The sequence below is a fragment of the Arachis hypogaea genome, chromosome 8 (genome assembly GCF_003086295.3).
Source record: "Arachis hypogaea cultivar Tifrunner chromosome 8, arahy.Tifrunner.gnm2.J5K5, whole genome shotgun sequence".
Classification (NCBI taxonomy): Eukaryota; Viridiplantae; Streptophyta; class Magnoliopsida; order Fabales; family Fabaceae; genus Arachis; species Arachis hypogaea.
The window spans coordinates 48,568,213-48,580,682 of record NC_092043.1 but is presented as its reverse complement, the minus strand read 5'-3'; the positions used below and the strand labels follow the sequence as shown (position 1 = coordinate 48,580,682).

General features: G+C 35.6%; 2 protein-coding genes across 2 annotated transcripts; both read right to left on the bottom strand.

Moving 5' to 3' along the window:
* Nucleotides 1-295: 295 nt before the first annotated feature.
* LOC112705468 (protein FRIGIDA) lies at nt 296-5,972 on the bottom strand. Its single transcript, XM_025756294.3, has 3 exons — nt 3,008-5,972; nt 1,397-1,572; nt 296-1,305 (listed from the first exon to the last, which is right to left on the bottom strand). The coding sequence occupies exons 1-3, from the start codon at nt 3,900-3,902 to the stop codon at nt 508-510; spliced, it is 1,869 nt and encodes a 622-aa protein (XP_025612079.1). The 5' UTR covers nt 3,903-5,972; the 3' UTR covers nt 296-507.
* A 132-nt stretch (nt 5,973-6,104) lies between these two features.
* Nucleotides 6,105-12,111, bottom strand: LOC112708010 (chaperone protein ClpD, chloroplastic). Its single transcript, XM_025760096.3, has 12 exons — nt 10,841-12,111; nt 10,192-10,355; nt 9,866-10,095; nt 9,673-9,781; nt 9,457-9,587; nt 8,684-8,785; nt 8,317-8,598; nt 8,111-8,205; nt 7,719-8,013; nt 7,273-7,506; nt 6,896-7,129; nt 6,105-6,596 (listed from the first exon to the last, which is right to left on the bottom strand). The coding sequence occupies exons 1-12, from the start codon at nt 11,602-11,604 to the stop codon at nt 6,288-6,290; spliced, it is 2,949 nt and encodes a 982-aa protein (XP_025615881.1). The 5' UTR covers nt 11,605-12,111; the 3' UTR covers nt 6,105-6,287.
* Nucleotides 12,112-12,470: the final 359 nt, after the last annotated feature.

Sequence of the window (12,470 nt, the reverse complement as noted above, 5' to 3'; positions counted from 1 at the left end):
TGCACATAATAGAAATTACAAACTTATCGAAGATTAATCATTTATTTTATTACTTTATAAATTTTCTCATTTTAGAAAATTTTTTCTAGTACTTTCCATTATTATTATTTGAAATAATGTCTATTAAAAGAGTGAGTTATCTTCTCTAAAGGGAGATTTATTTATCCGAGGATAGAGCTTTTCTATTCTCCATACTGAAATTTAGGTTACTTAATTGAAAGAGGCACTTTCTTTCTGTGGTTTTTAACAAAGTATTGCTTGAAAAAGTGGGTAAATATGCAAGCAAGGCACACAATGGTATGGTTATTCCTGTAATAACATTAATAAACTCCAAGAAGGATATATTCTGTGAAATCATACATACACTAACATTGTACAACTATGCTGCTTGTTCTCCAAAGGCAGGTAAAAAATCTCGTGGAAGATGCTTTGTTTTGTTTCTAAGTTCTAACTGATCAAAAAATAAAAAAGGCAATTTAATGCCGACGAGGTTCCTGCCAAGAATAACTACAATTCGAAAACTGCATCGGCAAAGCTATACAAATCAGAACCTCCACCGCGGCTAGCAGCAGCAACTGAGCGATAATCAGGCATGCCTGCAAAACCATCTGCACTTGCTTGTGCCGATGTAGGTTGTCCGGCATAACGCTGCACCAGTGACCAGTCATCAGAAGATACCCCTTCCCCTACTCCACGCCATCTATAAAGATGATTGTTCCCAACATTGTCTAATCTCGCATCTCCTTGATAGCCAGAATATGAACTAGTTGTGGCAGTGATTCCGGCTGACATAGCAGAGCTAGCTATGGCTCCTCCAACCATATTAACTCCGCTCGCCACTGCTCCACCAAGGTAGCTTTCTGGCAAGGATCCTGAAACAGATCCAAGTTGCAGCGATGATGTGGCAGGATAATTGTTTGAGTAGCCATAGGATCTCCCATCCAGCAAATGTGCTGTGAGTGGAACATCATATGAGCTGTTGGCATCCAGATGCCTAGCAATCCTATGCTCTTGCAAGGCAGCAACTGAAGGTGATGCGATAGACGGATCCTTTGGAGCAAACTTTGGTCGTTTAGCCTCTGGAGGCTTCACTTTCTTTGAGGGATTACTTTTATCCACTTTTCTCTTGGGCGCTACGGCCTTCCCTTCAATTCTTTTCTTGATTTCACTAATATCTTTTTCCAAGTTGCTAATCTTATCCTTAAGTTCCCACCCAGGAAGGAATTCATTCAAGCCGATCTTATGACCTTCCAAACAGCTAACTACAGATTTCAAAGCAGCTAAATATTTTACATTTGCTTCCTTCTGTAGAAGATAAAATACCATCAAGGTCAATATTCATAATGGAAAGCAATTAATAAAAGATAACGGCATAGGCTATTCAACTAAAGTATACCAGCAATCTAGGAATATCGTGTGACCCATTCTTGGTTTTCTTCCAAGCTTCTTCAGATTTCTGTAGAAATGATGTAAGTGCTGTCTGAGGAGAATATTTCTCTTCAAACCCAAAGGTATAAGCCAAGTCAACTGCTTCAACAACGGAGCCCTTTTTCATTATTCCATCGGCAATTTCTGTGGCCAAAACAGACAAATTATTCAGATTGTGGAAAACGCTTCAGAATACAACATATTTATACAAAATCAATCTTCAAGGGTTAAATAGGGCAGAATGCAATCAGATTGGGATGGAAAAATTTAGATCAGCCCATTGTTGCTTGGTAGAGGGTGAAAAGTTCTTCTCAATTTATTTTAATGATATAAGAATGGAAAATTTTACAAGATAAGTGCACTGCACTTTACTTCAAAATTTCAACCACTGCATATATTTTGTTTCACCAAACAAGCTTGAAATGATTTGTCATTCTAAACTATATTAGGCTTAACTGTCACAAGAGAATCAAGTAGTTTGAAAAATTGAAAATTCAATGCCAACAGGGTAATATCCAAATCAGTAATGTAGTTTAGGTAACAAGCATTCCTATAATATGCGATGGAATATAAATAATGACATTAGCTTAACTCTTAAGACTCTCAATTGCAAAAGCTTCACATTGCTTCTGCTATAAAATGAAAATGCCCACTGTTGAATTATGTCAGATTAGCAGCAATGTAACTCAAAGTCAGTTGAAAAAGCCAATTTGGCGGGGTTTAACATCTACAATATCAACAGTGTAGCAAGTAGTTATAACTTACAAATTAATACTACTCCAGAAAGGGGAAAATAGAAAGTCCCTCTTCTTTCTGGGTCACATTATCCTATCCATCATAGAAAAAAACAATCTAACTATAATGCACTATAAATGAGGATGATCTTGACAATAAAATCAGGTGATTGCAATGATAATGGCTTGTCAGATGCGCATTGACATAAAAGATAAGTTGACAGGCATTGAGAGCCTATTGTTTTATATCCATAAAAAGATAAGGATTCATATTCTTAATGCCTCCACAAATACACGAGAAAGTACAATTATTCCTCATAATCGCAATCAATGTAATAATGATGCCGATCAAAGAATCCCTGCAGAGCACCTGATACTTAGTCCTCTAAAAGAATTAAAAGATATTTACTTTGAAGTTTGAACCAAATTCAAGTGTATGGATAAAAGCTACTGGCCACTTTATCCTTGAGGGTTTCATGATTACAACAACATGCAGATTCCAGCTTATTAGTTTGCCATTCAAGTTTCAACAAAAAATTGTATGAAACAGTTTCCCTAAACAATCCAAATAAACGAAACAGCTCTCATTTTTCATGAAGTTCAAAACTAAAGCAGTACAACCAAACATTATCATGCAGTAGCTCTTGCATTCTGCTAAATTTCATGAAGTTCAAATATTTGAATTTGATCATACACAACCTCTTGCATTGCATTGCAACTGAAACATTGCTTCTGCAAGAAGAGCCAGCCATGTTTTCCTCAAAACTATCTACAATACAATTTTTTAAAATCGCAGTAATCACAACACAACCGCAATTAAAGAAAAAAAAAATTGAAATTTTCACCTGAAACCCTCTTAAGAAGGGTCTGAGATTGGCGAAGCAAATGTGAAATCTCTCTGGCATTGCTCAACCTCAGCAAATTCGACAAGTCCTCGTTTCGGAAAACAGCCGGAATCCCAAAACAAGCAATAAAAAGAATCAAACCCTTTGCATCAGCCTCAGAAGCCTTCGCCACACCACCTTCCACAATCAACCTCTTCCTCCACGCAACCGCGCCATTGTTCGCCTCTTCCTTCACCGAATTCTCCACCACATTGCTCTCACTACCAACGCAGCCAGAGAGAAGATAATACTCCAGAACCAGCACCGATGCCTCCCTCGCCCGAACCATGTTTGAGTCCTTCTTCATATACGCCTTGCTTCCCTGAAGGAAGAACCTCCCTATGCACTCGAGCACGATCTTCGCAGGCTTCGGAGCGTTCCGGATTGCCGCCGGAACCTTCTCCCGGAGCAAATTGGGTTCAGAGATGTGCGAAATCACGTACCTCCGCAACCCGCGGCTGCACATTGTTTGGCATAGTGATAGAACCTCGTCCTCGGTGCCTTCTAGGGTTTCGGCCTGCGTCGGCTCCGACGGAACGACGCCGTTTGAAGACGGTAGGGATTCGAGCTCCTTCGACCTAGCGTCGAGGGCTTTGTCGATGAAGTTGAGGTGGTTCTGGAGCTCATCGTACCTTGCCTTGAACGCTTGTATCGCGACGGAGAAGCTGTTGAGGTCGTTCACCGATTTCGCTATTGTTTCGGCGGCGCGTTCAGTTTCCGGCGGCGGAGTAAGGGAAGGGTTGTTAGGGAGGTCTTGTGGCTCGCATTTGATGGTTATTGCGGTTGTTGTTGCTGTCGGGGAATTGTGTTGAAGATGTTTATGTTGTTCTTCCTTAACGGTTAAAGGGGACGCCATGGGAGAAAATAGAATTAATTTTAAAAAATAAATAAAAAAAATGGATTTCGTTTTTGAATGCTTTTTGTGAAAAAAAGGAAGGAAGATTATTAGGAAGAGGAAGCAGAGGAAGCAGTGTGTAGTTACCAGTGAAGGGGTGTTATAAAATGGGCCTAGAGTAATAGGCTATGGCCCATGAGAAGAGAAAGAAAGACATTGAAAAATGTACAGATAAAAAAATTATCGTCAAAAAAGAATAATAAAAAGTTGCATAATTATGAAACAATTTAACTTTTATGAATTCGATTGCTTACTATACACAAAAGTGAAAATCTCACTCAGGCACATTTGAACAATTTTAAAAATTATTTTTTGAGTTTTTAATTTATGAAAAATAGTAGTATCAACATTTGATACAATTTTTAAAATTAAACTATAGCTTTTTAAAAAGCTAGTTAAGTGTTTAAGGAAAAGTTAAAAGAAATTATTTCTCTCATAATGAAAAATTTTTTATCACATTTTCTTTTAAAAATAAGCACTTTTGTAACTAAAAAATCAAATACAAAATAACTTATTTATAAATTATTTTTAACATAAATATTTATTGTTTAAGTTATTTTCTCAAAAAGAACTTAATTAAACTGCTTATCCAAATTGAGTCTAAGAAGAGGGGATCAATAACATTAAAATGTATAAATTATTTTACATTGAACTATAATTTAAATTCTAATTTTAATATATAATCTTTTGCTTAGAAATTCAAATTTTACATTAATAAAAATGGAAATAAAGAAAAATAAAAATATATCGAAGAAAAAAATTGACTGTAATATGACATAAATTTCTTTGCCATGTATTTATAAAAGATAATTTTATCTTGACATTAAATCTTGCATTATCACATAGAAAGAAAAAGTGTATAGCAATGAAAACTCTTAAAATTTGCACAATAATAAATAATTTAACTTTATATAAGTTTAATTGTTGTACATTGATGATATAAAATGCATATAATTAAATACTCATGTTTATTTGGGTTTTATGATATTGATGATTGAACTAAATATTTTGTTAATATAACAATATACTTTTTTACATTAAAATATGTAGTTTAATAGTAGATACTAGTTTATATAGGCATTTGATTCTGCATTTTTGTAAGATTATTTCTAAAGTTAGAGAGATTTAAACTCGTAACCTCTTAAATGAGTATAGGAAAATTATACTATTTGAGTTATGACTCATTAGCTTGCATTTTTGTAGGATTGTTAACAAAAAGTATAATTAATTTATGTAAGATTTAAGATTGTGTACCAAAAGATGAAGTGAGATTCTTATGTTACTAAACACATACAAAAAGATTTCACATTTTTGGATAACGATGAATCGTATGGAAGTGAACTTGTGAAGTTATCATTACGGTATGTCACTCCATTTTTTTTTTACTGAAGATAGGGAGCAAGGACGGATCCAGAAATGTTATCATGGGCCAATAACACATATAATATTAAAAGTTATGTAAAAAATTATATAATATAAGATGTATTACAAAAACATATTGATAGAGAATATATTTTAAAGTACAAAAAATATGTGTGTACTTTTTACTAACGAAGTGGTCAATTTTTCATATCATAAAATGTATCGATAATAGAATTTGTGTCAAATTTTTCAACAATTTTTTCAGTATAATTAAAAGACAATTAGCAAAAATTCTTTTTTTTATTTTGTTTCTGAATTATTTTTCACAATATTCATAGTTGAAAAAGATCTCTTAATTGTAGCAGTTGAAACAGAAAAAATTAATACCAAATGAATAAAAAAAGATAGTCACAAAAAGAAAATGAATTCACTTTATAAGATTTGAAAATTTTTATTTAATTAAAAAATATTAATAATATTATTTTTTTAGATTTTTTAATATTATTATTTACTTTTTAGATATTAGAAGTCATTAATATTTAAATTATACTGAACTTTTATTTATACTAGACTAAATACTAAATAATTTTTTATAAAATTAAATTATACATAATAACTTATTAATTTTTTTAAAAAAAGTTGGGGGGCCGAGGCCTCCACTCGCCCCCCTTGTATCCGTCCCTGAATTAGAGAGACTAGAATCCGTAACCTATTAGGTGAGTATAGGGAGACTATGCCATTTGAGCTATAGCTAGTTAGCTTTTAACACTTGATTTTAAAAAGAGAGAGAAGTGTATTGAATTGTATGGAAGTATATGTATGTATATTCTTGTATAAATTTCAAAGAATGATTGTGTTGCTCATTACATAGGAAACAAATTCCTTGCCTAAGCTAACAAAGAAGAGCCAAAACAATTTTTCAATAGACTTGTATTTTTTGTATACCCTATATTGCACTACTTTTCTTCTTTACATCATTTAGTTTCAGGGATGACTTGCGTCAGATATGTTAATAATTTTGTCAAGTTGATTTGTAACAAAGGGTTTACCATTTGCATCCAAGTCAATAAGGACAGTGTCACCTTGCTTGAACTGTCCTACAAGGAATGCTTCACTCAAAGGGTCTTCAATTATTGATGTAATGGCCCTCTTCAAAGGCCTGGCACCATATGTTGGATTATAACCTTCCTGGCAAACAAGGTCCTTCACTGCTTCAGAAACCTTCAAATCTATTCCTAGAAGCATTACCCTTTTCTTTATGTCTTGCAGCAGCAGATTCAATATCTCCAGCAACTGAAACAAAGAAGAATAACATGAATATGTCTCTCATTGTATCAATTTTGTACAAAATGACTAATTTGTGATTTTAAAATTCTGAAAGACAACTTATCCTTTCTTACTTTTTAAACCTTAGTACTTTTTTTAATTAAAAGAATGCCTGTAGGTATTAACAGCTGGAGATTTTTCCAACAAGTTTCTAAATTGCAAAGATATTAGTTTTAGTTAAAATCCATGGGGTGCTTATAAGTGAAAACTGAAAACAATTGGACTTTGAAAGAAGACTAATTAGACTCGACCGAAACTGAACCAACCTGTGACTTTTCAAGGGGCTGAAACACTACCACTTCATCTATCCTGTTGAGCAGTTCCGGACGAAAATAATTTCTCAATTCTTCCATTACCATCGATTTCAAGCCACTATATGATGCCTTCTTGTCATCTTGAATCAAGAAACCTATGGAGTTGTGCCGACCCTTAGAAATGGCACTAGACCCTATATTTGAAGTCATCACCACCAATGCATTTTTAAATGAAACTCGCCGACCCTGTTAGATCCAGTTTCACAAACAACAAATATAAAAATGAGGACACCAGTAGCATGTTTACTTGGAGAAGATGCAGGAAAGGAAGAAATGGGAGATTCGTAAAAATATTTAGTAAATTAAGGTTCACAGCAACATTCACAAACCTGAGAATCAGTAAGTTGGCCATCTTCTAACAACTGAAGAAGAATGTTGAATATATCTGGATGAGCTTTCTCTATCTCATCAAGTAGTACCAGTGTGAATGGTTTTCTTCTAATAGCTTCAGTTAAGATGCCTCCTTCTCCATAACCAACATAACCTGGTGGCGATCCTATCAATTTGCTCACAGTATGCCGCTCCATATATTCACTCATGTCTAGCCGAATCATGGCTGCCTCCTGAAAATATAAACAATTTCAAGTGATGAAGCAGTAACCACAAGTCCACAACACAATAGTTTCAGACCAATGAAAAATAACAGTGAAGATGCATATTATAAGGAGAAAATGAAAAGAAAAGCTCTCTTGCGATAATAACATTTTAGATAAAAGAATGTTTTCCAATTATTAATTTCGAAACAAACAGTGTGTATAAAGTTGTAGTATCATACCGATCCAAAGTAGCATGCTGCCAAAGATTTTGCGAGTTCTGTTTTTCCAACCCCAGTTGGGCCACAAAATAACATTGCAGCTATAGGTCTATCAGGATCCTTAAGGCCAACCCTGGATCTCTTCACAGCTTTAGAAATGGCAGTAACAGCCTCCTCTTGTCCAATAACACGTTTCCGAAGCTGATTCTCAAGATCTAACAGAAGAGTTCTTTGGTCAGCAGTGAGCTGCTGAACAGGAATTCCCGACCAGAGGGAAGCAACTAAGGCTACTTCTTCTGGTCCAACTATAACAGGTCTGAAAAGAAAAAGAATATGCCGGCCACTCAGGAATCAAACCAAGATATACATGCATATAGAGGTATGGTTGCATTTTTCCGGATGAAGTAACGTACTCATTTTCATTGGCTTCAGAAGCTAAATATGAGTCCAGTATGAGTTCATTAGAATCGTCAATGCTTGAGGCGCCGTAGTATTTAAGCTTGCTTTCCTGAACCAGTGAGCAAGAAATGTTGTATTACACTGAAGCTATAAGCAACTCATAACCCCCAAAAATAAAATAAAATAAAAACACTGGAGAATGCAGTAAGCAATGCAATACCATTTCATGCATTGACTGGACATCTTTAATTTCTTGCCAGTAATCAGCAGGGTCCTTAGAAAGTACACAAGTTTCTTGTTCCTTTCTCTTCTTAAAGGCTTCAATATGAGCTCTACTTCCTGCTTCATCAATGAGGTCAATAGCTTTATCTGGTAGATACCTATCGACTATGTACCTCGCTGACAACTGAACTGCAGCCTTTATGGCGTCTTCGGTATATATGCATTTGTGGTGTGACTCGTACTTCTCACGTAGACCCATAAGTATCTTAACTGCATCATCCTATTGCCAATATAGTCTGATAAGAAATCGAATTATGATTACATGTTATGTTGAAATGATATAGATTTAAAGATGGAATACAAACCTCAATTGGCTCATCAACCCAAACAGGTTGAAATCTTCGTGCCAATGCCTTGTCTTTCTCAAAATGAAGCCTGTATTCGTCGACGGTGGTAGATGCAATACACTGTAGAGTAGGTAAAGTTATTTTACTTTGATTAGAAGACAAAGTGGCAGCAAGTACATGCTGTAACATGATTCTTTTAACCCCAAAACCCAAACTTAAGAGAAACATGATGATAATAACAATAAGAACAGATAACATGTTATTCAAAAGAAAAAGAGAATCCCTGTACATAGTATTCATAGACTTGAAGTTTGTCGAGTATAAATGAGTACAGTAATCATAGACTTGCCCTTCTACAGCCCTGTCCATGCACTCCGACATTCTTGTTCTCATTTAGACCATTAAACTTTGTAAATTTGCTCGTTGAAGTAGCTTATATGGACTAATCCTAAAAATACCTGAAGATTAGGGCAAGTTGCCAATCCTACTCCAAGTAAGGTGGCAACCTCCTAGTTTTTTCATCAAGAAATCCTCGAAAATAATTTCAACCTCGTATTGTGCTTTTCCAGATGTTAATTATAAACCAAGTTTAAGCTTCAGTACAATTGCTTTTGGCAAGTGGTAACTGGTAAAAACAACTGCAGCTGTGTAGTAACCATAGATTTTGACCTTTAAAATCTTATATCTCATTCAATTGTAAACCAGGCTTCAAACTGAACACATGTTCATCTTCAATGAACACTTAGAACAAAGGAAACTAGGAAATCTGAAGACACGAGACAAATAATTACCTGAAGTTGACCCCTTGCAAGTGCAGGTTTAAGCAAATTGGAAATGTCAAGGCCAGATCCCTTATTTCCTTTTCCACTTGTCCCGGACTGAACAAGTGTATGAACTTCATCAATGAAAAGAATGATGTCACCTGCATTGCAATCAAAACTATGAGAGCTAAAGCAATGTATTCTCCAATTTATTCTACAATTTTTTCTATTGTAAAAATATTTCACCTGAACTTATTATCTCTTTTATTAAATTTGTAACACGCTCCTCTAACTCTCCTCTCTCTTTTGCCCCAGCCATTAACAATGCAACATCCAAAGACATGACACGTTTTGTCTGCGGAAAACAGAGAATGGAAATTAAGATTCCAAAGCATTCAAACCAGTTGAACAAGAACTTCAGAAGTGATGAGAAACACACCAATAAAAATGGGGAAACATCTGCCTTAGCAATGCGAATTGCCAACCCTTCGGCAAGAGCTGTTTTTCCAACACCAGGTTCACCAAGAAGAATGGGATTACATTTTGTTTTCCGGCACAGTATTTGAACAATTCTCTGCACCTCGGTATCTCGGCCAATAACAGGATCGATTAGTCCTTCACTCGCACGAGCAGTGAGATCGGCACAAAATTGTGAGATGGCATCCGGTTCTGGAAATCATAAGAATGATTACAAAAAATTCTTCCCTGCCTCCAAACATAAAAGTATATACAAAATAACAAAACTTACAACAACAAATTTCTTACCTTTGGTGGTGGCGGCAGAGGACCCTGCATCATAACGTTTTCTTGCCATGGATTTGTCATGCAATCCCTTGGAATCCGCATTTGGCTCCCTACCATCTTTAGCAATCTCCTTTTGCAATCTGGAAAATGCCACAGCTGCCAACTGGCCTCCATTTGCCCCCAATCTGAAATCATATCATATTAGTGTACAAATAAACACAATGGAAAAATCAATTGATTATACATAGTTACATACTTCTAAAAATCAATAATTGAGGAATCACCATTCACCAGAAAATTATTCAACAAAAATGAAATGTTACCAACTTGCTTAATGACTAGATAGTAACATTTTACATGCTGATGAACTACAATAACAGAATCAGTAACTAATAACTAACTCTAACTATCTTTCTTTGTAATTTTTTCCAAATAAATAAAAAAAAGCGCTAAAGATAGTTATGATCTAAGCTACATTTGGATACTGTGTCTGAAACAATAGACACAAATATTCTTTTAATTACAATTTTTTCCAACTAACTGCCTGTTTTGTAACAATAAAACATATTAAGTCTATTAATAAATAATCTACCGAATCAAATTAGTCAAAATTAAAAAATAAAACTCGAATCAAATTAATTATTAATTAATTTAATTAATGAGTAGCTACCTATAAAGGACTCGACTAGCACTTCCATCATCAACTTTAACCAAAGCAACTGCTATATGTTCAGGAGCAACAAACTTATGCCCAAGAGACCTTGAATATTCAACAGCCGCCTCAAAAACACGCTTTGCGCTAATAGAAAAAGGCACGTGACTCGCCGAACCACCTTTCTCGCCAGCATCACGTGCGTCATCACGTGCGGAACCAATCCTCTGCCATATACTTCGGACGGCATCACGTGCCTTCTCAACCGTTATACCAGACGCAAGAAACCCGTCGGTTGAACGATCCTCTTCAGCGATGAGCCCTAACAGAAGATGCTGCGTGTAAACCAAGTCACTTCCCAGCGATTTCGCTTCCTTTTGCGAAAACATTATCGCTTTTATTGCTCGTTCCGTGAACCGCTCGAAAACCGCGGAAACGGTGAAGACTCTTCGCTTCTTAATTACCTTCCTGCCACCGCCGCCGCCGCCGATTGCGATCGGCGAACGCACCACCGCGGTGAAGGCGTTTCTCTGATTAACCAAAAACGAGAGCGAGGTTGCGGCGGTGGCGGTAGCCGTGGAGGTGGTGTTGATTCTGCAACGCACTGGAGCGGCGCGTGAGAAGAGGACGTTAATACATGGAGAGTTGTAATAGGAGGCAGTTACAGTGGCGGTTGAAGAAGTTGAGCATGACTCCGATTGGAAACGTTGGTTGTAACGGCTTTTCGAACCGAAGCTGACTCGGAACCACGGTGAGCTAACCGGTGAGGATGAAACCTGCATCTTCTTAAACTTTTCCGGTTAATTTAATTTACTTTTCTGGTTCGATCGGTTTAATTAATAAGTTTTTGTTTTCTGTGTTTCGGTGTTAGGAAATGAAGGGAAATAAAGAAAATATTAAGTGTGGGATTAAGCTAAGGTTTCGTTGATTAATAGGAAGAAGAAGAAGAAGAAGGAGAAGAAGAGAAAGGGTTTTGTGTTTGGTTTGGGGATTTCGCTTTCGAAGCTAATGAAAGGAAGGAAGGAAGGAAGGTATAGAGTGAGCATGGAAGACACGTCACCTTTGAAAATTTTAAGATGAGAATGGAGAAGAGAAGGAGGGAAAGACAAGTTTCTTTTCCATTCTTTAATTTGTGTTTTGTATGACTTGGAATTTGGCCTGAGTTGCTTGGAGCAATCAAAGGTGGCAAACGCCAAAAAAGGTCAGTGAACATCGACTTCCCGTAACTACCTTCTTCAATCGCCTCGTTTTCTAATTAAAAATATTTTTTTTTTATTTTTCCAGTTCATACTAAGAAAATTTTATAATAATTATTTGTTAGGCCATGTGGTGTATTAAGTTAAATTTAGAGTAATAGGGATAAAAATATTTGACAAGCCAGATAATATGCCAACAAATTATAATTAGGACACTTTAAATCTTTTTTTAATTACCTGTAATTTCTGTCAGAATCACTAGAAAGTTGTCACGACTTTCCAACTGTATCTAGCGAAAAATAAAAAGAAATTCCAACTAACTATGTAAAGACTAAAGTTAGTAAGTGGTACTAAATAATCTTGTATATATTGAAGAGTATTATATATGTCAATACACTTACAATTTGAAAATAATTTTAGACAACTTCAATCAATAACGTTTTGTGTCTATC